The sequence below is a fragment of the Gekko japonicus genome, unplaced genomic scaffold (assembly GCF_001447785.1).
Source record: "Gekko japonicus isolate JY-2015 unplaced genomic scaffold, Gekko_japonicus_V1.1 scaffold1846, whole genome shotgun sequence".
Lineage (NCBI taxonomy): Eukaryota > Metazoa > Chordata > Lepidosauria > Squamata > Gekkonidae > Gekko > Gekko japonicus.
In genome coordinates this window covers 169,478-196,380 of record NW_015168707.1, presented here as the reverse complement: position 1 = coordinate 196,380, position 26,903 = coordinate 169,478, and the positions used below count along the sequence as shown (strand labels likewise).

Below are 26,903 nucleotides of genomic sequence, written 5' to 3'. Positions count from 1 at the left end.
CGGTTCTTCCAGATTAGAGTCCGCACACTTAACCACTACAAGAAACAAGAGGCCTTCTACTTCAAAGCATTACTACATTTTGTTGGAAATAGGATCCAAAAGGTTGGACCAGGTGGGAAAGAGACTGGGTATATAATTAGGGATTCCAGCCTTCAGGTGGGACTTGGGGATCCCCTGGAATTGCAGCTCCTCTCCCAACCACAGAGATCAGTTCTCCTGGAGCCAACAGATGCTTTGGAGGGGGGACTCTATGGGCACTGCGCCCCACTGAGGTCCCCGTCCTCCCCAGGCTCCATCCCCAAACCTCCAGGAGTTTCCCAACCTGGATCTGGCAACTGTACCCCTCCATTTCCCACCCGTGGCCAGGGGAGAACTGGAAACGCTATATCATGCTTCTTTCTGGAAAACAATAATTACTACAGGCCCATCTAATGCCATCTGTATCAAACATGGCAGAAAACTATCTATGAAGCATTATATACTTCTTGGAACAATGAGGAAGAGGGCAAGGGGAAAAAACACAGGTAATGGAACCACGGTAAGACACAGAGATCAGATCAGCCAAAAAGCACTCACTGTGAACAGCAACGAGGGCATTAAAGGTAAAAGGAGAGTAAGAAATACATTGTGTGCTATGTATTCTTGGAGGGTTTGCCTGACTCTTTTCCACCTGCCTGGTCTTGACTGTTGGTATTAAAAAGAGGGCAGGTATTCCCCTCCAAGTCCTGCTTCCAAAGCTTTCAGAGGCAGCCGAGTGTAAGCCGACGTGTTAGACTACACCGAACTCAGATGCACCCGGCAGTTTTTATCTTCTTATATAAAACAGAAAACAAAAACCAGGAAGTGAAGTCCCGGGCATTGGAGTTTCTGTCTTTGCCTTACCTTAATCTCATCACACTGGAAAAGATGAAGATCAGCTTTGCTCTGTGCTGGCTCTTTGCATACTAAGGCAAGGATGGAATCGTAGCTGCAGGAGCTCATCACAGCTTGGCAATGCTGAATGGTGCTCAGGGGGAAGTTCTCCAGTTCATTCTGTAGGGAGATTTGGGATGCCCGGGGCGGAGGGAGAGAGAGAGGAAATCCATCAATTACTAGTTAACGTCACCGCATCAAAGCCTCACTGCATCGATGCTGGAAAAGCTCAGTGGGGATTATACTGAGTAAAAACAACTGCCCGTCCACGTGCCTTCTCCGTTGTTACCCCCACCTTGTGGAACTTGCACTAAACTAAATGATTCGGAAAGTTACTACTTAGAAAAAATTATGAATGGTCCATACTACTACGTATAGCTTGTGGAAGCTGGAAACTAGTTGGTGCAGAGTTGTTTTCTGTTGCCCCAGTAGGTCGGACCAGAACCAACATGATGAAATTAAAACAAAAGAGTTTTCGGTGAAACCTTAGGAAGAACTTCCTGACAGTCAGAGCCAATGTTCCCTCTAAGCTGTGGAGTCTTGTGAGCAAAAATTCTACTTTGTGAGCTACTGGCATTAAAGTTGTGAGCAAGTGATTTGGCTTCTACATAAATTAGTTTGCTCTGGGGCCATCCTTCCTCAGCTGAGACAAAAATGTGTGAGCCAGAGGCTAAAAAACCGTGCGCTAGCTCACACTAACTCAGAGGGAACACTGGTCAGAGCGGTTCCTCAGTGGAACAGGCTTCCTCAGGAGGTGTTGGGCTCTCCATCTTTGGAGGTTTTTAAGCAGAGGCTAGATGGCCATCTGACAGCAATGCGGATTCTGTGAACTTAGGCAGATCACCAGAGGGAGGGCTGCAACAGTGCTTAGTTCTCATGGCCCTTTCTTACATGCTCAGGGAAATGCTGATTGCCACTTTGGGGTCAGGAAGCAATCGTTCTCCAGGCCAGTTTGGCAAGGGATCCTGAAGGGGTTTTTTGCCATCTTCCGGGCATGAAGCAAGAATCACTGGGTGTGTGTGTGGGGGAGATAGTTGTGAATTTCCTGCAATGTGCAGGGGGGTTGGACTAGAGGACCCTGGAGGGCCCTTCCAACTCTACGATTCTATAATTCTATGAATCCTCCTACGGAATTCTGCACCATTTAATGTTGTCATATCAATACTTATGTTTTGCTTCGGATCTGTTTTTAGACATCTGGTCGGTTCTACAACCCTAATCCTATCGCGCTGCTTACTGAATGCCCCATTCTGTGGATTGTATTGACTCATTCTGTATAATCTGCCTTCAGCTCAAGTGAGAAATAAAAATAAACCAGTTCTCAAATATACGAAACCCTGGCATTTAAAAAAAAAAAATCTCCATAAGGCAGCCATATCAAGGGCTTTTGTACCTTGGATTCCAAGTCCACCAGACTGACAGCTTTATCATCCACTTGGAGAATCATATCTTGCGTCCACACCTTGCCTTTGGCATCGAGCAGTTTCAGCTTCCGTATCCCATCGTCTACCGTGATCATGGCCTCTTTCCGATCCAAAACAAAAGTGGTCAGGTGCTGGAAGACAAGAAGATTTGCGGCAAATAAGAACAGATTAAAGACACATCATTTTAAAAGGGAGAGGTGGGAGCATTTATTAGGGTGCTTTTTTAAAAAAAAAATCACCTTTTAAAGATGTCTTCGAGGTGGCTTGCAAACAAACGAACAAAAAACCCAATACTTTTTAACACATTTGTTTTCCATATTTAACTCTTACCTGCTTCTCAGCCAGGAATTATATTGCCAAAGAGACTTAAATATACACGATCCATAAATATTCCATTATTCTGAGATGCCATAAAGAACAGCTAAATCATCTGAGAATGCAGTCAATAAATAATGAGACTGAGTAAATGAATTTCTAGGCATGATCAATCCTTCTTTAAAAAAAATAGATGGCTATCTCCTTAAATTAAAGGCGCAAGTCAGCTAAGGATGTGCATGGTTATTTTTCCCTCATGACTTTTTAAAAACAATATGTAACCAAGGACGTTGCAAGTTAGAGGAGAGAATCAGCACCTCCTTGTTTAAATCCGACACACTCTTCACTATACTACACTAATTCAATATATTGTAGAAAGTTGTAATCACGTAGATAAACCAGAAACAAGTACAGAGATTCCCGAACCTTGTTAAGCCTGTGGGCACTTTTGGAATTTTGAGACAAGCAGTGAGTGGACCACAAAATGGCTGCCATGTGGGGCTGCCAGCTTTGGGTTGGGAAATACCTGGATATTTTGGGAGTGGAACCTGGGGAAAGTGGGGTTTGAAGAGAGGAGGGACTTCATCAGGGTATAATACCACAGAATTCAGCCTCCAAAGCAGCCATTTCCTCCAGGGGAACTAATCTCTATTATCTAGAGATCAGTTGTAATAACAGGGGGTCCCAAGGCCCCACCTGGAGGTTGGCAACCCTACTGCCACAAAAGCTGGGGACAAACACAAAATGTTGGGCTGCTCCGATCCAAGCATTTCCACTTGACAGATGCTGCTCTTTCCAAATGCGTGCTTCCTGCAGACACCAAGGTAATGCCTACAGGGTCTTCTGAAATGCCTTCTGCTATGCTGAGGTGGAAAACAAGCCAGGACTGGCGCTCTGCTTCGAGGAGGAAGGAAGTGGGCATCAGGAAACATATTGGCAGGTCCCATGACAGGGATGAGTGAATCAGTGTTTAATCCCTCAGACCCAGAAACAGTTCTTTTTTTATTTTCAGGAGAAAATGTCTTACCTCCACATGGTACTGCGACGTTTCAGAGATGCTGCTCGCACTATCTCGTGCATAATTCTTTCTTTGCTCTGATTTAAAAGAGAAGCAAGATTGACCATCTTTAAATTTTGCAAATCGCGATCTTCATAGTGTTTGTTGATAACTGTCATTTATTCTGTGGTGGCCAATCCGTCAGACAGCTCTCCTCCTGTTTTCTTCACCCACACAAGCCTAGTTCAGATGTCATGGCCAAACCACGGGTTAGTCCTCAGGAACATGCAGTGGGGTTCCTTACCCACTTCTTCATTTGTAACAACCCTCTTTTTAAAATTTTTCATTAGTAATTAAACCTGTATTCTACCACCCTTCCGACTCGAGGCACCTTATATATGGCTCTTGGGACGTCTCAGATTCAGGCACTGTCTAAACCTGGACTGGCTTAGCTTCAGTGAGGATTCTGTGACATCTGACTTCAGACCATCCCCTGGAAGTATCGGTTGACACGACATCCAAATCAGGCAAATTATTGGTCACCCTTCACCATCAAGATGAAACTCCAAACCGCAAGCAGAAATCCAGTTCTGGTTAACAGCAACTACAGTTTACCAATCCAGATGCCACAATAAACTATTGAAAACCAGATTAGAGAGAAACCGAACTGGCAAGAATGCGAGAAGGATGGAACATTCTGAAGGCTTAGCTATGATGTCTCAACAAGACCAACGAGTCAATCTGAGGGTGGGGGGGACACGACCACAGCAGTGAGAAATCTGAAGCAGTTAACGTTTCATCAGTTCTTCAACCAACAACAGTTCTCCTTTCTATCAGTACAGAAAAGCCTCAATGGCTGCGGTCACACGGAGCATTAGCCACACTACAGAGATGGAAGATAGGCGGACTTTCCGGGCGCGATCACAGGGCCACATCTGGGAAGCGTAGAGCTCCCGTGGAGAACCCAAGGCTTCCCGCCAAAGATGCGGGGTAAAAAACTAGTACCTCCGAGGTACTAGTTTCCGGAAACCACGGGGCAAGGGCGGGCGCCTGATAGCGTTTCCGGTGGTAGGTCGTGGCATCCGGTGCCCGCCCATGTCCCGTCGCTAAAAGGGTTTTTTTTCCAAGTCTCCATGGGATGCGCACAAGCACCCAATGGCGCATGCGCACACTTCGTTTAAAAACAAACAACACAGCCCCCTCCTCTTTTCCGTACCCCCCCCACTCCTGCCTCGGCCTGCTCGAGAGGAACTCTGTGGACCGGGCGGCAAAGGGGGAGGTGAAGGGGGTGTGTGGCTTGAGGGCGGCCCGGCTGAAGCTCCTCCTGGAGGGGACCGGACGGAGGACACAGTTTGCATTCCTCTGCAGCCCTGGAAGGGGTTAAACCCGCGGAGCCTTTTGCTAGAGAGGCCGCTTCTTTGCCGCGCCGCAGGACTGTCCTGTGATCGGCACCTCCCCCCTAACCACAGGACCTCTACGGGACGTCTGATCGCACAACCGCGCATTATTTTGCTCCGGGGCAAACAGCCACACTCCCCCCCCCCGCATTTTCCTGCCCGTGTGACCGGGGCCAATATTGCTCAATGCTGAGTCACCCCCCACTTCTAAAATGGTGGTAGCTGCCACAAAACCAAATGTGGTCACACATCAAAACACGAATCTGCCTTAGCTGAATCAGACCATCACTCCAGCAAGGTCAATATTGTCTACTCAGACAGGCAGCAGCTCTCCAGGGTCTCAGGCAGAGGTCATTCATATCACCGCCTACTGCCTTTAAATCAGAGATGTCAAGAATCAAACCTGGGACCTTCTGCATGCCAAAGCAGATGCCCTACCACTGAGCTACAATGCCTCCCATAGGCATGACAAGCTGTGTGTGGGTCTGGATCATGGTAGCCTAGCTGCTGCATCTCATTCCTAGCTGGGCCAGGGAAAAGAAACCATGAATGCCCCCTTGGAGCCATGCCCTTCCATTGGCATGCAGACCCTTCTCTCGACGTGAGAGAAGGTGGATTTGCTGCTGGGCTCCTTGCCCAGCTGGGAGTGGGTAGAAGAGGCTACTAGACTCCCCTCACTGGCTGCCCAGATGGTGCACAAAGCCTTCCCCGGTTGTGCAAATGGAGGGATAAGCAAAGGATTGTGGGAATGTGCTTCAGTTGGAAAGAAAGCTACCACCACTGCAAGAAGAAGAGTTGTGTTTTATGCCCCACTTTTCTCCGCCCTAAGGAGTCTCAAATGGGCTTACAATCACCTTCCCTTCCTCTCCCCACAACAGGTGAGGTAGGTGGGGCTGAGAGCTGAGAGAACTGTGACTGGTCCAAGGTCACCCAGCAGGCCTCATGTGGAGGAGTAGGGAATCAAACCCGGTTCTCCGGGTTAGAGTCCACTGCTCTCAACAACTACACCAGGATGGAGTGGCAGTTCCTCTGTGACCTCCAGGCCTTGACTGATGAAACCCTGAGGAGTTGTAGGAAAATGCCTAAAACAAAGACTAGTGTTAAGTTATCTTTAAGAGCTAAGGCAAGGACTTACTGCCTGCTAGCCAGACAGGGCCAGTCTGGGGACCTAAGTGAAGCCCCCCTCCCTTCCCGATTCCATTTTAAGCCAGACGACTACCTAAAAGGGAGTAGTTTACCCATAAGCCTAAGACTATCCCATTCTGGAACCATTGGAGAATGTGGGGAAGTTCGTCAGAAACCCATAGTAACCTGAACTCAAGGCAATAATGCCTGAGCTTCCTTGCTCGTATAAAAAGAAAACCGGATACAAATAGGATCACAATGTGTGGCATCCTTGATTGCAGCTCTTAGAAAATGCATATTCAAGAACAGGACAGACTGTTCCTACATAAAGGGGCTATTTGCAGATATAACCCCACAAATTATATTCAGATGGAAACATCTAAATATAGTTCCCATGTTGCCATGCAAGCCTATCAATGTGTTTTTATGGAATGTGAACTGTGCAAAGGGACTGTACAATATGGAGACCTGAGAATACCTGTTGAGACTGCACACCTAAGAGAGGGACGCATTTCTTTAGTGTTGCTGCCACAGTGTTAATCCAGAGTCATCAGACATCTCACCTGCTGTGAGATGAAGCAGTTCCATAAGCCTGTACAAAACCTCAAATGCCATGCCATGGAAAATCATGAGGACAGAGAACTCCAGACGCCATTAGGAGCTTCTTCCAACACATGTAGGCAACTTCTCTTCCCCCTCTCCCAGCTACCTACAAATCTAATCAAGAGACTCTATTCATGGTTGAATAGCAACTAATTGCTCACCCATCAGGCTAGGGCCATCAAGAGACAATAGCCCTAGCCTGATGATTCAATCATCCTTCATCCAGGTGCCAGTCCTCAGTCTAAGTTTCCAGCTCTCAATATTGACCACTCCTTAGTCCCACTCCCCTCTTCCAGCCAGCCAATATTATGTTTTATGGGACGGACTAACAGAAGGTGTCACAAGGGGATGTGGCCAGCCTAGCCAGCCCCACCACGTTATAAAAGATGCTGCCCGACCACATGGTCTCTCTCTTACTTACCCTCTCCACGACCCCTGTCGAAGCTTTAACCCTCTTATGTCCTGCTTGCTATCCACATACCCTACCTCCATCTTTAACCTCTAGTCTGCAGCTAGAGTCCACGTGGTTCTGCTGGTTCAGAGCACGTGTTCACCATTTTCTATTTCTAAACCCCTCCATTCTTCCATTGGAATGGCTCAACCAATGAGGACAGGTAAATATATCCCAACCAACGAATGTCCTGCTAATGCAACTGTGTTAAGGACTTAACTTTATTTCTTAATATAAGTATAAATGTGTGTGTGTTTGTGTATTGTTTGAATGATACATATCCTTCAGGAAAAAGACATTATATTTTACTGAATACAGTCTCTGTGTCTGTTCTGATGCTTGCAGCAAAGGTGGGACTTCTGTATACATTGGTGTGAACCCTAATTTACCTATTGCCAGTTAATAATCATAACTTCCCCTAGACTAATTAATAATTCAAGGCAATTTGGCTAACACCCTGCACAAAACCCATTATCACTATTGGCGCTTAAAGAAAGCGGGCACGCAGCAAACAGAAGTGCCGCCACTTGAAGTGAAACATCAAGCCAACAGCTACGCTGAAGGAAGCTGGGGAAAAAGAATTTGTCGCATTGCTTTACATTCAGATGATAACACACGGTGCCCTGGGTGTGTATTAACATCATTTGCAATCAAAACCATATGACTATTCAAAAGGAATTCCCAATTGCATGGTTAGGATGCAGCTTCTTAAGAGGGGGCTAGTTTTCCGCTCCCCCCCCCCCAAGACGATGGGTTATCTACCGTTGTCGTTCAAATCACTATCTTCCCAGACAGCAAAGTGCAATTTTACCATAAAGCAGCATGGAAAAGGTTACAGAAATCATTACAGGCTACATGCAAAAATAAAGAAAAAGGCTCAGGGGAGTAACGTATTGTTGCAAGTTGCCATGGGTCATGCCCACAGTTGCCATGGCCACGCAAACAAGACAACATGGGATTGCCTGGTAGGTAAACTTCTGAATGTTGCCTGGCGCCATCTAATTGGGCCAGTTGTCCCACTGTTCTACTTTGATTGCTTTTAACTGTGAATTTATCTTATGCTTGTATTTTGTTTGTTGTACTCCACCCTGAGCCCTGTTTACAGGGAAGGGCGGCCTAGAAATTTAACTTAATAAATCAGTATACAAATAAATGTTTACATGACGTTGGTGCATGGGGATAGGGGAACTAAGGTGGCACATTAGGGTGGGTAGGGCTAGCTGTGATCGTTGGTGTACTCTGTAAATTTGGTGGTGCAAGTGAACTGCTGTGCACTATTGCACTGCTATGCGCCTATGTGCTGGTGACATGGAGCCACAAGCAATCAAACTTGGGTGTCTTCTGGACAGAAAAGGAGGAGAAGCAGAAGAGATTGGATTTATACCCTGTCCTTCACTCCGAGTCTCAGAACAGCCTACAATCTCCTTCCCTTTTTCTCCCCACGACAGATACCCTGTCAAGTAGGTGGGGCTGAGAGAGCTCTGAGAGAACTGCTCTTGAGAGAACAGCTCTGAGAGAACTGGGACTGACCCAAGCTCACCCACCTGGCTTTATGTGGAAGAGTGGGAAATCAAACCTGGTTCTCCAGATTAGAGTCTGCCACTCTTAACCACTATACCAAACTGGCTCCTACATATCTAAATATACATATAGGTTTCATACCAGTCTGACATGGCTTTTTCCAAACATCTCTGGTGATTAGATTCTGTTAACTAGGGATTCTAAGTCCTCTCACAGAGACCTACACGTCCCATGACTCTCTCACAGAAGTGACGACTTTCGGACCATTCATTTAGTGACTGCGATCTTCCTCCAAGTAACTGCGATCTTCCTCCTCATATGGTCCCCAGACGGCATCCCACCCAGGTGCTTCACAAGGTCAGACCTTCCTTAGCTTTAGGTGTAGAAATGAACAATTTGCCTTCAGACCATTCTTCGGATGGTTTAGTATTGAGTTTGCCCCTAAGGTAATTCCTGACCAAACTCAATGAGTGCCTTACAAATCTTGATCAAAAGTCACCAGAGCCTGCAGATTAGAGGAAGTCTAACCATTTAAAATAATTCTCAGAACCATATGTTCTAAAGCACAATTTGTTATTATTTCCTCAGAAGGAACTGAAAATCAGAGAGTAATATAAAAACAGCCCGATAATGGTGCCCAAAGCAAAGCAGAGTAGGAAGAAGGCCATGCCAAACAACTCTCCGCAGATAACCTCAACTGTTCTTTAGGTTAACATATAATGCTGCAATGTAAACTGCTCAGAGAACCTTCGGGATTAGAGCGGTATAAGAAATCGAAAGTATAAAATAAATAAGTGGGGGGGGGATCATATGGAAAGCATTTTGATTTCTAGTAAAAAAAAACAATAAGAAAAATATGTTTCCCACACATGTTTCAGCATCCATGAGGAGAACCTCTTGTTTTGGCTCAATGGAAAACATTGCTCTGAATGGGATGAACTGTAAACTTTTCTTCATAATCACGGAGGCAGGGCTTCTCAACTGAAACCAGGAGGCAATAATATGGAAAAGACATATAGAGACACAAGTCTCTTCTCCCCATTCCACCACTGGAACAGCCTCTGTCACATAGAATTGCCAACCTCTAGGTGGGAACAAGTCATGCACGAATTGCTCACAAATAACCATAAAGAATATCAAACAATGCAAATAAAGCAATCTTCAAAAGCACAGGTTGTGCATCTTCAAAAACCACAAACTGACAAGCCCCGGTTCAGTAGCTCATTTAAAACTGGATCTTCTTTAATGATTAGTGTTTGAAGATTACGGTTCAAAAGCAGTAATCAAGATGCACAGGATGCTATCACTTAGTGAAAGAATTTAACCTCGTGAGGGTGGAGACTTAGTAAAATGAGGAGGGTTGATTCCCAACAGAAGACATTTATGTGCTGTTTGGGCTTTGAGGCCAACTGGACCATGTTACATTCTGAACGGGGGCTCATCAATTTGTGGTTTTTGAAGACGCATAACCTTTGAAGATTTTTTTGTGTTGTTTGGTATTTATGATTATTTGTGAACAATTCATACATGACTTGTGTGTGCCTTGTTTTTGCATATGACATTAAGGTGGTATTTGTTATTCTGATTTGGTGTACTTTAATAATAATTTAACATTACAAATTTCATTCTTTAAAGTTCTTTCAAAATTTATTTCCTAATACATAATATCAAAAATACTGTTACAATCATTTAGACTTTATATATGGGTTTTATATAGCTTGTTCTGGTGGTTTTCGGATTTGATTTGTATATTCTACACACCAGGTCCGTTTGTTGTTGTTTTTCAGCCTCTAGGTGGGGCCTGGAGATCTCCCAGAGTTACAACTGATCTCAAGATAGTTTCTCAGGAGAAAATGGCTGCTTTGAAGGATGGACTCTGTGGCATTATACCCAGCCAAGCTCTCTCCCTCTCTAAACTCCACCCTCCCCCAGCTCCACCCCCACATCTCTAGGAATTTCCCTACATGGAGCTGGCAAGCCTACCAACACACCAATCACTACCATAGATAAGACCGTCTGGGGGCTCACAGAGAGAAGACTTTATTTGTTTAATTCATTTATACCCTGCCCTTTCTTCCCAGTGGTGATCCAGAGCAGCTTACAGCATTCTCCTCCCCACCATTTTATCTGCACATCAGCCCAGTGAGGCCGGTTAGGCTGAGTGTGTGGACTAACCCAAGGTCACCCAGTGAGCTTCCATTAAATGAGTGGGGATTCGAACCTGGGTCTTCCAGATACTAGTCTGACACTCTTAGCCACAACACCACACTGGACTTGTGAACCATGGGAGAGACTCAGAAGTTACAAGTGATTTTAGAACGTTTGGTTTCCTGAGAGTTCTCAGGATTTGTGCTCCTAACAGTGGGGTCTTTTCCTATTTGAGTCTGGGCACGCCCGCCCATCATTACCGGGGAGAATGAGATGCATGGATGCTGTTTCAGCAAAGCTGCTGGCTCAGTTACTGCACCGAGTGCCAGCTGTGCCATGACCGTTGCCTTGGGCTTCCACGGTGTAACTAAGAATTCCTGGCAATTTCTCTTTCTTAATATTTACTCCCTTGTGAGTTACGACAAAACATGGGATTCCAGTAGACTGGATTACATGCTGGCATCGTGCCCCCTACATCAGCATAATAAGAGCTACAATGGAAAAACCAAGAAGACGGAGGAGGCGCTCCCCTGTGCTACTTCATATTTCTGCTTCTCCAGTTTTAGCTGAACCCTTGGACTGGGTTGCAGGTGGCCAGACCATCAGAAGTAGGGTTGACATGACCCTCAGAACTCCACAGTCATTTCCATCATCCCTCAAGACCTATATCTGGTGGGGTAATAACTGTGTTAATCCTTACCATTTCCTACTTCTACCCAATACCATTCACATGGGAACATTTTATTGGGGGGAAGGGGCTGATGAAGAAGAAGAGAAGAGATTGGATTTATATCCCACCCTTCACTACCCAAAGGAGTCTCAGAACGGATTACAATTCCTTCCCCGTTCCCTCCCCACAACAGGCACCCCGTGAGGTAGGTGGGGCTGAGAGAGCTCTCTCAAGAACTGCCCTTGAGAGAACAGCTCTGAAAGAAATATGGGTCTCCCTGTCCCAGATTCCCCACACGGACGTTTAGGACCCAGGTTCAGAAACCCATGCTCAAACCCTCAACAAATCCCAGGCACCAGGTTACCATAGCGCCCAGAAATGCCATTGTGGCACCTTGTAATTTTTAGCAATGACTTTACTGTAGCATCTCTTGACAACTCACAATGGAAGTACAAAGCTTACTTATTTGCATCAAAAACATTTTTGGTGCATAACATTAAAATAAACGAGCATGAAATGCATGTCATTACTTGTTTACATGTAAGCTTCACTCTAAACTATTCAATGCCAGTGGATGAATGAATTCATTGCTTAACCAACAGTGTCTATAAAGGCTCCAAAATTCAGTGATATGAAGCTTTTCATTATGAAAAATTATGAAAAAGTGGGGAAATTACGATTAGAGGTGCCCTGGTGATGAAAGCCAGGGTTACATTTATATATCTAATCCTGAACAATGGCCCCGGAATGCAGATCAAAAGACTATGTACAAGTGGGAAAATTTTCTGCTAGCTAAAAAGAAAAAATTGGGAAATTTAAGGGTTTTTTCTTTAGCTATCCTCCAACTGGAGAAGTGAGGTCTCCTCTGTACAAACCTCACAACTCCCAATGAAGAAATACTGGCTGATACCTTATGACATTTCCATCATTTCCCAGTAGTGCTGTATGGCTGCGAGAGTTGGACTATAAGGAAGGTCGAGCGCCAAAGAATAGATTCTTTTGAATTATGGTGCTGGAGAAGACTCTTGAGAGTCCCCTGGATTGCAAGGAGACCAAATAAGTCAGTCCTAAAAGAAATCAACCCTGACTGTTCCCTGGAAGGCCAGATAATGAAACTGAAGCTCAAATACTTTGGCCACCAAATGAGAAGGGAGCACTCACTGGAGAAGACTCTGATGATGGAAAAGATTGAAGGTCAAAGAAGAAGGGAACAGCAAAGGATGAGATAGTCAGACAGTGTTATCGATGCAATGAACACGAAATTACGCAAACTCAGGAGCACGACAGAAGACAGGAGGGCCTGGCATGATGTGGTCCATGGGGTCGCGAAGAGTCGGACTTGACTGTGCGACTGAACAACAACACCTTATGACATAAAAGATGGGCTGTGGCTCACTGGCAGAGCCTTTGCTTGGCATGCAGAAGGTTTGAGCTTCAATCCCCAGCATCTCAAGTTACAAGGACCAGGCAGCAGGTGATGTGAAAGACCTCAGCCTGAGACCCTGGTGAACCACTGTCAGTCTGAGGAGACAATACTGACTTTGATGGAATGATGGTCTGATTCAGTATAAGACAAATGTGGACAAACACGACCTAATCGGAGAACCAGTATAAAGACAACAGTCGTGAGAGTCTCACCCACAAATCAAGCAGTCAAAAAGTCTTGCAAAAAATGCTTCCTGTGTATTACAGTCTAAATTCCTACAAATCATAAGAAAATCCTAGAACAAACATACATAATCAAAGATACATCATCAACGTCGTCTCCGGATTATATAACAACGTTTCAAAATTGGATCTTCCTCAGGAATATTAGAGTGGTACAAAAGCTCTCTTGCTCTTAAAGTACTTTACAACAAGTACAACAAGATTAAGCATGGGAAAGAGCAGGTAGAGAAAGAGGTACTTTTCTCCCTTTCTCACAATACAAGAACTCGTGGGCACTCCATGAAATTGCTGAGCGGTCGGGTTAGAACGGATAAAAGGAAACACTTCTTTACCCAAAGAGTGATTAACACTTGGAATTCACTGCCACAGGAAGTGGTGGCGGCTACAAACATGGACGGCTTCAAAAGGGAATTAGATAAGCATACGGAGCAGAGGTCCATCAGTGGTTATTAGCCACAAGGTATAGATAGGGACTCTGGGGCAAGTGATGCTCTGTCTTCTTGGTGCTTGGGGGGGTCAACAGGGGGAGGGCTTCTAATGTCCTGGCCCCACTGGTGGACCTCCTGATGGCACTGATATTTCTGACCATTGTGTGACACAGAGTGTTGGGCTGGATGGGCCTTTGGCCTGATCCAACATTGGCGTCTCTTATGTTCTTATGTTTAAGTCATGAAAGATAATACAATTCATTCAAATAGGACGCTGATCTCAATATGTTCAGGCTCAGATATGATGCTAAGCTTCTAATGGATCCCAGGCGTCTCATGATGCTTGACTGCTTGATCTATGGGTCAGACTCTCACGACTGTTTTCTTTATACTTGTTCTCTGATTCAGTATAAGGCAGCTTCATGTGTTCATGTGACATCAACGCCAGTGTTAGAAAGGATGTTAAAAAAATATGAGGGGAGAAAATGGCAGGAGAATGAGGTCAGGGCAATGGGTGGAGCGTTGGGGGATATTGAGGAGGCAGGAGCAGGGATGGGGGAGAGGGGCGGGGTGGTAGCAAGGCAACACTTAAAACTGCCAACCTCCACTCAGCTGGGCATCCGAGAGGGAGAAGCAGGAAGTGCGACCTCCACACTTCCTGTTTAAAGCCTCTTGCCACCATCACCACTGCCCACCTGCTGATGGGGGAGGATGGAGAAGCCTGTCCCAACCCGCCCCCCACATCAGCAGGTGGGTGGTGGCAAGAGGCTTTTAAGCAGGACGCATGGGTGGTGAGCTTTCAGCTTCAGCCTTTCCAACCCCTTCCCCCTGACAGTCAGCTGATGCAGTGTCCGGCCAGCAAGAAGGCTGGGCAAGAAGAAGGAGCTGATTGAGGTGTGGGAAGAGGAGAGGGAAAGAAATAGAGGAGATGAGATTTCCCTCCCTTGAAAATTTTGCATGCTCCCTTAGGGTTGCCAGGCCCCTGGTCCAGGTGGGGGTTTCCCCGCTTTTGCGGGCTCTCCCCCCCCCCACCAGCCACCTGACCAACAGGAGGAAATCCCACCCACAAATGCCCCAAGTGCGGCGCGATGCTGTCACCCAGAAGGAACATCATCATGCAGCCGATGTCGCACGGTGATGCTCTAGGTTTTGGGCAAAACTCTATGGTAAATTTGGGCTCAAAACCATAGAGTTTTGCCCAAAACCTAGAATGTTGCTGCACGATGTCGGTGGCATGATGACATCACTTCCGGGTGATGTCATCACACGGCGCACGGACAGCAAAAGCTCCCGGAGAGGAGCAAAGATCCCCCCTGCCAGTATTGTAAAATACACAATATTAGACCCATCAATAAAACATTATAAATACAAAGTGCTGGCGGCTGATTAAGTTAATCTAGATGGTACATTACAGGAGTAAGTTTCGACTGTCCAGATGTTCCACGCTGTCTCTGCTCATAATCAGTTTGATGTTAAGACCTCGGGCCAGGCCTGCTATAACGGCCTGTCGTAAGAGCCTATAGCAGCGGCGGCCCCTAATTAAGAAGAGCTCCGTCTTACAGGCCCTGCGGAACTGCAAAAGGTCCTGCAGGGCCCTGATCACCTCCGGGAGCTCGTTCCACCAGGTAGGGGCCGCCACCGAAAAGGCTCCGGCCCTGGTGATGGCTAGCTCGGCCTCCCTCGGTGATAAAACCACTTTCATCATAGCTGTAAACAAAATGTCTAGAAATTGTGAGGAGATTGGGATTAGGTTTTGTGGTAAGAATAATAAGAAAATCGGGTCATTGGAAACAAAATCCTGAAGGCTAAAAATTGAATCCAACTCCTAAACTTTTGGCTGGCTCGTAGAGCCAAAGAAATCTGTCAAGGCTTCCCCTAAGCTACCTTATTTATCACTTCTGGGAGGTCTGGGACATAAATATGGTTGCCAAGGGCTAGCAACTCCTGGGGAACTTAGAGGGATGGGGGCACAGCATGCAGCACAGTGACGTCACTTCCGGTTACGCAACCCATTTTGCTCCTGCTGCTATATGCAGCAGTAGCAGAAGAAGAAGACAGGAGGGTTGGGATACCTCCCACTACAGTGGGAAACCTGGTTTCCTTAGCCATAATGGCTCTCTTTCAAAAAGGCCTTCATTATTATGCGTTAAAACAGACACCCTCCAAATTCATTATTAACTCATTGTTGAAGGGCTCTGGGGAGGGGAAGGAAGAGGGAAAGCACAAATTATTCATGGAAGCGACCGCTGTGTTTGCAATCTGATTGAGAGATCGGAGGGCAATGAAGACGGTGAAGTACGGGAACGCTGTGGACTTCACAAGGCAGAGACGCCCCGAGGAACAGACAACAAGGTGTACCGGAGTAAGCCTAATGCTAATTTGTTCATTATGCCGAAGACCCGCTGCAAGAATCCTTTGACCATTTCAGAAGGTTGACAATATTTCTGCTTTTGCAGCATTTTTCTTTGTATGTAATTTGAACACACACACACACACACACACATGCACACAAGGCAGCCTATTCTTCTGTCTTTTGGTACCTTTCTTGTTTTTTTGCTTCGATGATGATCTGAAGAAATAAAATCCGTCTGTTCCTGACAAAATCAAAACAAGCAAAGTCTAGTTCAATCCAATGCTGATTAATTATTTCGATTCTGACGGCAATAGCCCTGACTGCCTGGCTTTTCATGAAAAATAGGATGCTGTATGGCCATAAAGAAGGCAGAGGGAAAAACACATTTCTCCATATGGAAGGCATTAACTCCAATGCCTTTTGCAAGGGCTAGTTACAGACAGGTGAACCCCGGTTTGCCTCTAAACACAAACTCAGCAGGGAACTAGTCAACTACGGCTCCCTGAGAAGTGTACCTGCACTGACACAGGTTTGCAAACATACGTTTTCTGCATTTACTTTTTTTAGGCGCCCGCTGTTCAGTGGCATCCCCGAAACGTAATGTGCAGAATGGTCCTTATGACTGCCATTTTAAATTTCACAGGTAAAAACACAATTTCCAGTTAGGGTGACAAGAATTTCGAGAAGAGGACCCAAGGCTGCACCTGAGGGGACAATCTGAACACAGCCACTCCACTACTGCACGGAGCTAGTAGTAGGAATTAGAAAGTCTGGGACGCGGGTCGGAAAAACAGCCAAGGGACTGAGCTCAAGGCTGGGTTTATTCTGAACTGGAAGTTCTTACACCCACTTGAGAAGGAACTAATGTGTGCATGAGAGGAGACAGAGAGAGCAACGCTGTCCTATTCTTTTCCCTATTCTGCAGCTCTGATGACTCGCCAGGAGGTGGAGTGTAGGGAATACACGGGTCTGATCTTCCCTTGTCTCAGTGGCTGCCTCAGCCCAAACAGCAATTATGGTGGCAACCCTAGTTGCTCTTCCACTGCAGCGCCATCACTGCAAGTGGCCAGAGGGTAGTATTGCAGCTACCGGGTTTTTGCATCAGGTGACACAAGAGATCGATATCATTGTGTCTGGCCCTACAAATCAGTTCTCTGACCTGACTCAGGAACAGCCTGAGCTCCTCTTGGACTTCTTTTCCCTGCTTGGCTTGTTGCATACTTCCAGGCCACCTGCCCATGTATGTCCATTTCTTCTTACCAACCCAGACTGGGCCAGGGCTCCCTAGTAATTTGTGGGTGGATGCCTTAAAATTCAGGTATGTCATCTAATCTTTAAGGGAAATATATTAGTGAGACAAACAGTGTTATGTGCAGCAAAAAAGATCTGCCACGTGCTGTATGGAGCCAACGCACATCAGATCTTTGCACCTGTTTTCAGCAGGGTTCCCATTTCTCCTGATTCCCTTTCCTTGGGCAATTAACTACCTGCCTCTTACCCTGTGATTGGCATTCACAAGCACAGGCCTAGCAAGCCATCCCTCCCCACTGACAACGTATTGCTGGGTCAGCCTGTGGATACCCCAGTTTGCCGTACGCCAAGAGAACCCCACAGTTCAACATGCTGGGCCTAAAACCGAGCTCCAATTTTACTCTAAAATCACGCCCCAAAGTATGCTGCAATCAGCGGCAACCCAGTGATTAAATCTCAAGAACCCAATTAATAGTCTACAAGTGTCGCCACGATAGCATTCAAAGCACTAATAATTCATTTGCTATTTGCCAGCCAATTAAGCAATCGCTGTAAATCACAGGTCCAAACAATGCATTGATTTATGGTCTGCTTTTTATGTGTGCAATGAACTTTTAATGGCCCTTCCTTACCAGATCCTATCAGAGCATCTAAGCTCCTTAATGCATGTAAATATGTATTAATGGGAAAATAAAGATCCTTGATCATTCTTTTGGGTTGCATGTTAAGTAGGGTTGCCAGGTCTTACTTCGATCCAGGTGAGGGGGCTTCAGCCCGGCTGCTAAAGTCTTTTGGCGCGCACCACGATGAAACCATCCGGAAGTGACATCATTGCGCTGGGCACATCATTCAGGGGACACTCTAGCATTTGGGTAAAAATTCTATGGTCACCAGAGAATTTTTACTCGAATGCTAGCGTGTCCCCCGCACAATGTGCCCCACATGATGACGTCACCTCTGAGTGACGTCATCACATCGGACATGCTGGGACTCTTCAGGGGCAGGACACCCCGCCGGCCAGCTGATCGGCGGTGGATTGAGGGCACCAAAACTGGGATACCTCTGCCTTCATCGGGGGGGTCGGCAACCCTAATGTTAAGACTGGGAAAGGTCGTGTGCTCTGCTCATTTCTGGCACTGGGACCAGAAACAGGCAGCCTCTGGGCCAAATCCAGTCTTCGTACTCGTATTCAAAGGCAAAAGCAGCTATGATAAGAGGGTCTTGTCAGCAGCCCTTTTTCAGCAAAGAGGACTGTGTTTTTGGCTTACCGCTTCCTGTTCCCTCTCTTCACCAGTTTGGTGTAGTGGTTAAGTGTGCGGACTCTAATCTGGGAGAACCGGGTTTGATTCCCCACTCCTCCACTTGCACCTGCCGATGTGACCTTGGGTCAGACACAAGCTCTGGCACAGCTGTCCTTGAAAAAGAGCCGTTTGTGTCAGAGTTCTCTCAGTCCCACCCACCTCACAGGGTGTCTGTTGTGGGGAGGGGAAGGGAAAGGAGTTTGTAAGCCGCTCTGAGACTCCAAGTGAAGGGCGGGGTATAAATCCAATCTCTTCTTCTTCTCTTCTTCTCAAAGGCCTATTCCTCACTGAGGAGGCAAACCTATGTCTGGGCTGTACACACACTTCAGACTGCAGGGGAAAACACCATGCTTCAATATTTTTCCATTAAAAAAAATCCCACCATATAGATAAGTAGGTGTCAGGCTAGCAGGCTTATCCCTGAATCAAGCCAGTTTTCTATATGAAGGGATTTTATGTTCTTTTGCATGGAGGAGCCCCTAACGTGTGTGCCACCATCTATGCTCTGAAGCGGCGCAGCCCGAACTCACCCTCAACCACCCCACAAGAACAATTCCAAAGCATCCTTCGCACAGAGCCAGTTGCTAACTACCACCCTCTGCGAATTGTACTTTGAAGTAAAAAACTGAAGTCCCCGACAGGACAGCTGGAGGCCACCTCTTGTTCTCTCTTTTGTGCTTCTGCTGACAGGGTAACACAAAAGGTAACGAGTCAAACCATTATTCTGTCAGCATGCGAAAGTGTCTCCATAGAGCCTGAACGGGCTACGATTTTTTTCTTTTTTGCGTGCGTGTAAGAAGCTACACAGCTGAACTCTTTGACCAGCTAGAATATCTTAGCTGTCAAGAAGCAGGAAAATTTTTATCAGAGGCTACTGACCTCTTCCAGGCAAGCATCTTGTATTCAAGTTCTAAAGTGCATGGGATACCAATTTTTTAAAAGGTGGCACTGGGTTGGATGATCCAGGGCAAATTTTGCACTTGTGCTAGAGCTCGACTATTATCGGGAGCGAGATGGAGCATGCATATCACTCCCGTTCTGCAGACGCTCTATTGGCTGCCCATGTGTTACCAGGCTCAGTTTAAAGGTATTGGCTATCATGTACAAAGCCCTTCATGGCTTTGGTACCTCTTATCTAGGGGTGCCGGGTCCCCTCGTCGCTCTGGCAGGGGGATTTGGGGGCGTTTCCGGGGTGGATGCAATCAAGCCCCGTCCCGAAGAGCGACCACCCGCCTAGCCATCCCTCTCCCTCCCCTCCTGCCCGATTTAAAGGGCTTCATCTGATTGGCGGGGACCACGTGGCCTGCTGAGCAGCTGGATGGCCCTTTACTTCTAGCAGGAGGGAGGGGGGCAGTTGCTGGGCTCCCATGTGGCCCCCAGTGATCAGCTGAAGCCCTTTAAATCAGGCAGGAGGGGAGGGAGAGGGGTGGCCAGGCAGCTGGTCGCTCTTGGGGGCAGAGCTTGGGGGTGGGGCTTCCCCCACCAGCTAGCTGGCCTGGGGCAGATTGAAGCTCCCAGAAGCGGAGGAACCCCCACCCAGACTGGGGGCTGGTGACCCTACTCTTATCTGGATCTCCCCCTATGCTCTACCACAACAGCTTCACTCACTTCAGCAGGGGCTCCTGCAGGTGCCTGCCAAGCTGCAAATGGATTATATCAACAACTGCTTTCTTGGCTGTAGCTCCCACTTTATGGACCGGACCGCCCAAGAAGGTCATGCAGCCTCCTATTCTCCTGACTCAACTCTACGTAACCCGCCTTCAGTCCCTGTAAGAAAGGTAGACTATATACAGTGTAAATAACTAAAAAAGTGGAAACACAAGAAAAAGAGTCCTCCCCAGGCTCCACCCCGAAATCTCCAGGAGATTTTGTTACTTTAGTTATTTTACAGTGTAAATAACTAAAAAAGTGGAAACACAAGAAAAAGAGTACGGTAACCGCTTGCGCTAAGTCAAATTTATTGTATCCCCACCAATGCGCCCTCTAAGCTGTGGAGTCTTGTGAGCAAAGAGTCTACTTTGCAAGCTACTGGCATTGAAGTTGTGAGCAAGCGATTTGGCTACTGCAAAGATTAGTTTGCTCTGGAGCCCTCCTATCTGAGCTAAGATGAAAATGTGTGAGTGGGAGGCTAAAAAACTGAGAGCTAGCTCACGCTAAATCAGCTTAGAGGGAACACTGGTCCCCACCAATGATTCTGCTTGCATGAGATCTTGTACAAATGGTTTCTGGGCTCTATAATACATAGTCAGAAAAGCTGCTAGGTGCTACATACCATCTCGCGTAAGCAGAACTATGCTAAACCTGTTTATTTTTTCTTGTGCCTCACTGGATCCAAGCCATTATCCTCGCTAATAAATATGTTGCTACAGATAATCCATTTCCCTGAGAAGCTTTTTAATATAGAACACTGTTGATCTTGGATCCCAGATTTAGAATATCTCCTTCCATAGCATCTATTCATTTCAGTGCCTAGCACTACCGTGTTCCTAAGACTTGGAGCGGATAACAATAAGGGTGTGTTAATTTGTAATACGTATACGTCTGTGTGCTCATGCATATATGTGTATGGATACATGTGCTCGCCTCCAGGTGCACACTAAAAGACAAGCAAAGGGCCCATGGATGTGACAAAACGTGAATGTCACTGAACCACGAACCACCCTCTGCCCCTCCTATATTCTCCACCTCTGACCTGCGTTCTGCTTTATAAAATTGTCTGCTTTGATGTTCCATAGGAACACTCAACTAAAGAACAAAACAAAATCCAACTTTAACACGAGTTACTCCTGAATAAAGAAGACACAGAGATTATTTCTTAACTATAGATTCAGGTGGATAGCTGTGTTGGTCTGAAGCAGCAGAACAAAAAGTGAGTCCAGTGGCACCTTTAAGATCAACAGAGTTTTAGTCAAGATATTAGCTTTCATCTGCATGCCCACTTCTTCGGATTTGTATCTGCAGAAGTGTGCATGCAGTTGAAAGCTTATACCTTGACTAAAACTTTGTTGGTCTTAAAGGTACCACTGGATTCACACTCTGTTCTATTCCATAACTAGGCAAGCACATTCTGAGAAGTTTAAGTATTCCATGAAAACACTTTAAAGGAGAAAAAAATGACCTATGGCTAAATTCAAGCAAGGCTGAGCAACAGAGAGAGTGATTAAAATGTGGAATTCGCTGCCAGAGGATGTAGTGATGGCCACAGGAATAAACAGCTTTAAAGTTGGGTTATATAGATTCATGGAGGATATCAGTGGCCAGTGTTCCCTCTAGGCTGAGTTGGTGTGAGCTAGCTCAGTTTTTTAGCTTCCAGCTCACAGATTTTTGTCTTCGCTCAGAGAGGAGGGCTCCAGAGCAAGCTAATTTATGCAGTAGCAAAATTGCCCGCTCACAACTTCAATGCCAGTAGCTCGCAAAGTAGAATTTTTGCTCACAAGACTCCACAGCTTAGGGGGAACATTGTCAGTGGCTACTAGCCATAGTGACATAGGGGAACCTCCATGTGCAGAGGTACTAAACCTTTGAATCCCAGAGCCAGGAGGCAACATCAGTGGAAGGCCTCAGTCACTATGCCCTGTTGTTGCCCCTCCAGAGGAACTGGTTGGCCACTGTGTGAGACAGGATGTTGGACTAGGTGGACCACTGGTCTGACCCAGCAGGGCTCTTCTTATGTTTGTTAACTGCCCAAAGACTCACAGATATCTGAAAGGCCAATGAAGTGATACCTCTGATTCAGCACAACCTCTCATTCACTTCTCTGTGCTACTTTTTCAACACACAGCATACGAACAGAAAGAGTGGCTTAAGGATCACAGAAGTGGCATAAATGGCCCATTTGTGCCAAGGAAGTAACAAGTCTCCTGTCTGGGAGGCAAGACAAAATATAGGATCTTCTTTTTTTTACATTTGATCTATTTTACTGCAGATACCAGTGTGGATCCCAGCCTTGTGAACAATTCCCACACAAGAGCCAGTGTGGAGTAATGGCCAAGAGCAGCAGACTTTAACCTGGAGAGGCGGGTTTGATTCCCCACTCCTCCTCCACGTGAAGCCTGCTGGGTGACCTTGGGCCAGTCACCGTTCTGTCAAAACTCTCTCGGCCTCACCTGCCTCACAGGGTGTCTGTTGTGAGGAGAGGAAGGGAAAGGCAATACTTTGAGACTCCTTAAGGTAGAGAAAAGCAGGGCATACAAACCAACTCTTCTTCTTCTACAAGGAAGAGGATTGTTTTGAGGTTTTCTTGCATATGTTAAATCAGACTGTATACGTCACCTTGAGCTATGAGGGAAAGTGGGATATAATATTTGCATTTTAGGAAAATTCTGATCACAGGTTACGCCTGGATCTTATACTCTATTAAACAACATCTGATTATCCACCATGGGCCATGAAGGATGGGGGGGGGGCATTTTCCGCAACAACACAAAGAGGCAACAGTCACACAGATCCATTCTACATATCTGGCACCACCTGGATAAACCCTCAGCTATCTACTCTCATCGTCACACACGTCATCCTTGCCAGCACTTCAGTGTTCCCACTTTAAAGACAATCTAGCAAGTACCAATGAACAGAGAGAGGTTCTCTCATTCTCCCCGAATCCAAGAACTTGGTGGGCATCCGATTCAGTAGATAAATCGCAGATGCAGAGCAGACAAAAGAAAGTGTTTTGCCAGAAAATGCATAATTAACTTGTGGAATACACTGCCGCGTGATGTGCAAACTGCCTCTAATTTTAGATATATGTTTTTTAAAAAAGAAGAGAATGTACAAATTCATGGAAGATAGGGCCTATTAATTGCTATTAATAGCCACGATAGACAAATGGAAATTCCATGTCCCTAGAAGAAGTGAGCAGTGACTCACGAAAAGTCCATACCCTGCCACAAATTTTGTTACTTTTTAAGGTGCTCTTGGTCTTTTCTACTGCTATGACAGACTAACACAGCTACCGATCTTGACCTCTCTGAATACCAGATTCAGGTGGGTAGCTTTCTTGGTCTGAAGCGGCAGAACAAAATTTGAGTCCAGTGGCTCCTTTAAGACCAACAAAGTTTTCTTTAAGGCAGGGGTCATTTCCTGCAGGAACGCACAGGAGCGGAGCTCCGGCAGTAAAGAGCCCAGGGGGCGGACACATGCAACAAGCCCCACCCCCTGCTCCCAGCAGCCCTCAGTCAGAGCAAGAAGCAGCCAGGTAAGCTGCAGAGGGCCCCCCCCCAGCCCCCTGGTCCAAAACAGTCCAGTGGCACTTTTAAGACCAAATTTTATTCAGGTACAAGCTCTCCCTCCTCTGCGAGGGCAGATTTGTGCGTTTCCCCCCACCCAATAGCTAGCAATCCAAAAAAAGTCCCGTGGCACCTTTAAGACCAAGTTTTATTCAGGTACAAGCTCTCCCTCCTCTGTGAGGACAGATCTGCATGTCCCCCCCCCAATAGCTAGCAACCCAGAACAGTCCAGTGGAGCCTGAGCGGTGGGTGTTGCCTTCTGACACACTTCCGGTGATGTCAGGGGGTGTGGCATATGCAAATAAGCTATGCTGATGTCTTATGCTAATGAGCTCCTGCACCTCTTTTTCTACTAAATGACCCCTGCTTCAAGGTATAAGCATTCGTGCGCATGCACACTTCTTCAGACGCTTTTAAAGAAGTGTGCATACACACGAAAGCTTATACCTTGAAGAAAACTTTGTAGGTTTCCGATGGGCAACAGGGAGGGGAGACTTTGGCCTCTCTGGCCATGAACTTTCTATGCCTCTGTCTGATCTCTGTGGGAAACAGCTGACAATGTCCTCAACCAAAATCCATAAAGACATTATGCACATGACACGAGGACTTCAGCTACGCAACAGCTGGCGCGTCTTACCGTACAAAGCTTTTGCGCTTGTCTTCGAACCCTGGTCTCTGTCGCTAGGTGCAAAGGTTGGTGACCCATATCCACTGGAAGACAAAGCAGATGATGATTTGTAGGCTTTGCCAAATAAATCTATCAACATATCCTATGGGATAAATACATTAGGCTCAATTAGGGATGTTACCTTAATCCAGGTGACACCTGGAGATCCCCTGGAATCACAGCTCCTCTCCAGACTACAGACATCAGTTCCCCTGGAGAAAATGGATGCTTTGGAGGGTGGACTCTATGACATTGCACCCAACCGAGGTCCCTATCCTCCCCAGGCTCCACCCCCGAATCTCCAGGAGCTTCCCAACATGGATCTGGCAGCCTTAACCCTCCCGGACCCCCCACCAGTGGACACAGAGGACCTGGCAAGCCTAGGGAAGATAAATGCATTCAGAGATTAGGTTGCTACTAGGTACAGAATTCAGGACCCTGAGAATTTTAGAAGAACACAGGAGCAGCCCTGATGGACCAGACCAATGGTCCATTTAGTCCAGGATGTCGTTACCCATAGCAGCCAACCAGGTGCTCCTGGAAGGCCTACAAGCAAGAGCACAGAAGCTGCAGCTCTCCTTCAACTCAAGAGGTGTGGTGCCTGTGAACATGGACCCATCTTCCTTGGCAGGGTGAGGTGTGAGGAAGAGAGGGACTCATGGGTATAATGCCGTAAAGTCCACTCTCCCTTATAAGTTGACGGTATTCCCTTCCTACCTTTAATTTCAATATTTACTTTTTGCTTTCATTGTATGTGCACTCTTCTGAGGGCAGTGATTAGTGTTATTTACCTTTTAGATACTACAGTGTACAGTATGATTCTTCTAGTGTCCTGGCCCAACTGGTGGACCTCCTGATGGCACCTGGTATTTTTGGCCACTGTGTGACAGAGTGTTGGACTGGATGGGCCACTGGCCTGATCCAACATTGGTTTCTCTCTTATGTTCTTATGTTCTTACAGATGTTGTAGCTCCGCGTCCTTTATGTTTACATGTTGATAGTTAACTTGCTGTAATAGACATTATATTGTAACCTGATGCCATAATGTTTTCATTTAGTTACGCCACTGTCATTTATATATGTACTTCAATAATATTATAATAACTTTTTGAAAACTAGAAAGTCCACCTTCTCTGTAGTCTGAAAATCCATTGCAATTTTGGGAGATCTCCACCTAGAGGTTGGCAAGCCCACCTTCTGGAAGTCCTCTAATCCCTTTTTAAAGCTATCTAAAACTAAAAAAACCACTTTCGAATTATGGTGCTGGAGAAGACTCTTGAGAGTCCCTTGGACTGCAAGGAGATCAAATCAGTCAACCCTAAAAGAAATCAACCCTGACTGTTCCCCAGAAGGCCAGATACTGAAGCTGAAGCTCAAATACTTTGGCCACCGAATGAGAAGGGAGCACTCACTGGAGAAGACCCTGATGCTGGGAAAGACTGAAGGTAAAAGGGGGCAGCAAAGGATGAGATGGTCAGACAGTGTTATCGATGCAACGAACATGAAATTAAGCAAACTCTGGAGGACGATGGAATACAGGAGGGCCTGGCATGATGTGGTCTATGGGGTCGTGAAGAGTTGGACTCAACTGTGTGACTGAACAACAACCACAAGACTAAAAGCCCTTGCTCAATCCTGTACACGAGAGTTCCAGAAGTTAGTTATGCACTCCATGGAAGATATTCATTTTGTTCTTGCTGAATCTACTGCCTATCAGCCGCACTAAGGAGAGTTCCTCACAACCCATCCTTGTTATGCACCCCAAATAGCTCTTCTGATTCTGGCACTCTATAAATACCTTTGATTTATGGAGGGCCAGAATCAGAAGAGCTATTTGGGGTGCATAACAAGGAGCTGAACATGCCTTGTGGGATTCTTTTTTCCCCTTAGAGCATGAGAACTCTAAGGCTGTATTGCAAATCGCTTTTGGAAGACCTCTAAGGTTTTTTTTGGGGGGGGGAATGGATTTACTGTACGCCTTAGCAGTCTTCTGGCTGAGAACCCCTCTGAGCATGCAGAACTAACGAGTGATACCCACTCTGCCTAGGAGACTAGGTGCAGATGCAGGTGTTACTTTTAGCACAGGTGTGCTTGCCTGTCTGATCTCCCAGCATGATGTTCCTGTCAAAAATCCATCTGAAGATGTAAACTATGACTCACAAACGCTCATGCTGAAATAAATGTTGTTCGTCTCTAAGGGGCCAGTGGGCTTTTTGATTTATTTTGAGACTTGCCATACTGATGTTAAAGGGGGGGGGGAGGGAATCTAACATTAAGAAAGTGTGACATGATTTATATAGATTTATGAAACTCGGGAAGTCTGCATTTTATATACAGTCCGCCTTTGACTCTGAGAAAGCTAATAATGGAATTTTCTTTCCATTAATAGAGGAGAGAGAGTGCCTCTGGTTTATGGTAATTAAATACATTTATAAATAGTTTTGAAG

At 46.2% G+C, this 26,903-nt stretch overlaps 1 protein-coding gene across 2 annotated transcripts in view; it reads right to left on the bottom strand.

Annotated features, from left to right (window-relative positions):
* The window catches only part of EPS8 (epidermal growth factor receptor pathway substrate 8), a 233,517-nt gene that overhangs the window by 74,696 nt on the left and 131,918 nt on the right, over positions 1 to 26,903 (bottom strand). For both annotated transcript variants that reach the window (XM_015415535.1, XM_015415534.1), the window contains exons 3-6: positions 24,427 to 24,500; positions 3,679 to 3,746; positions 2,306 to 2,467; positions 883 to 1,032 (exon numbers count right to left, since the gene is read on the bottom strand). In XM_015415535.1, the coding sequence (XP_015271021.1) occupies positions 883 to 1,032; positions 2,306 to 2,467; positions 3,679 to 3,746; positions 24,427 to 24,500 (454 nt within the window). The remainder of the gene's footprint in view (positions 1 to 882; positions 1,033 to 2,305; positions 2,468 to 3,678; positions 3,747 to 24,426; positions 24,501 to 26,903) is intronic.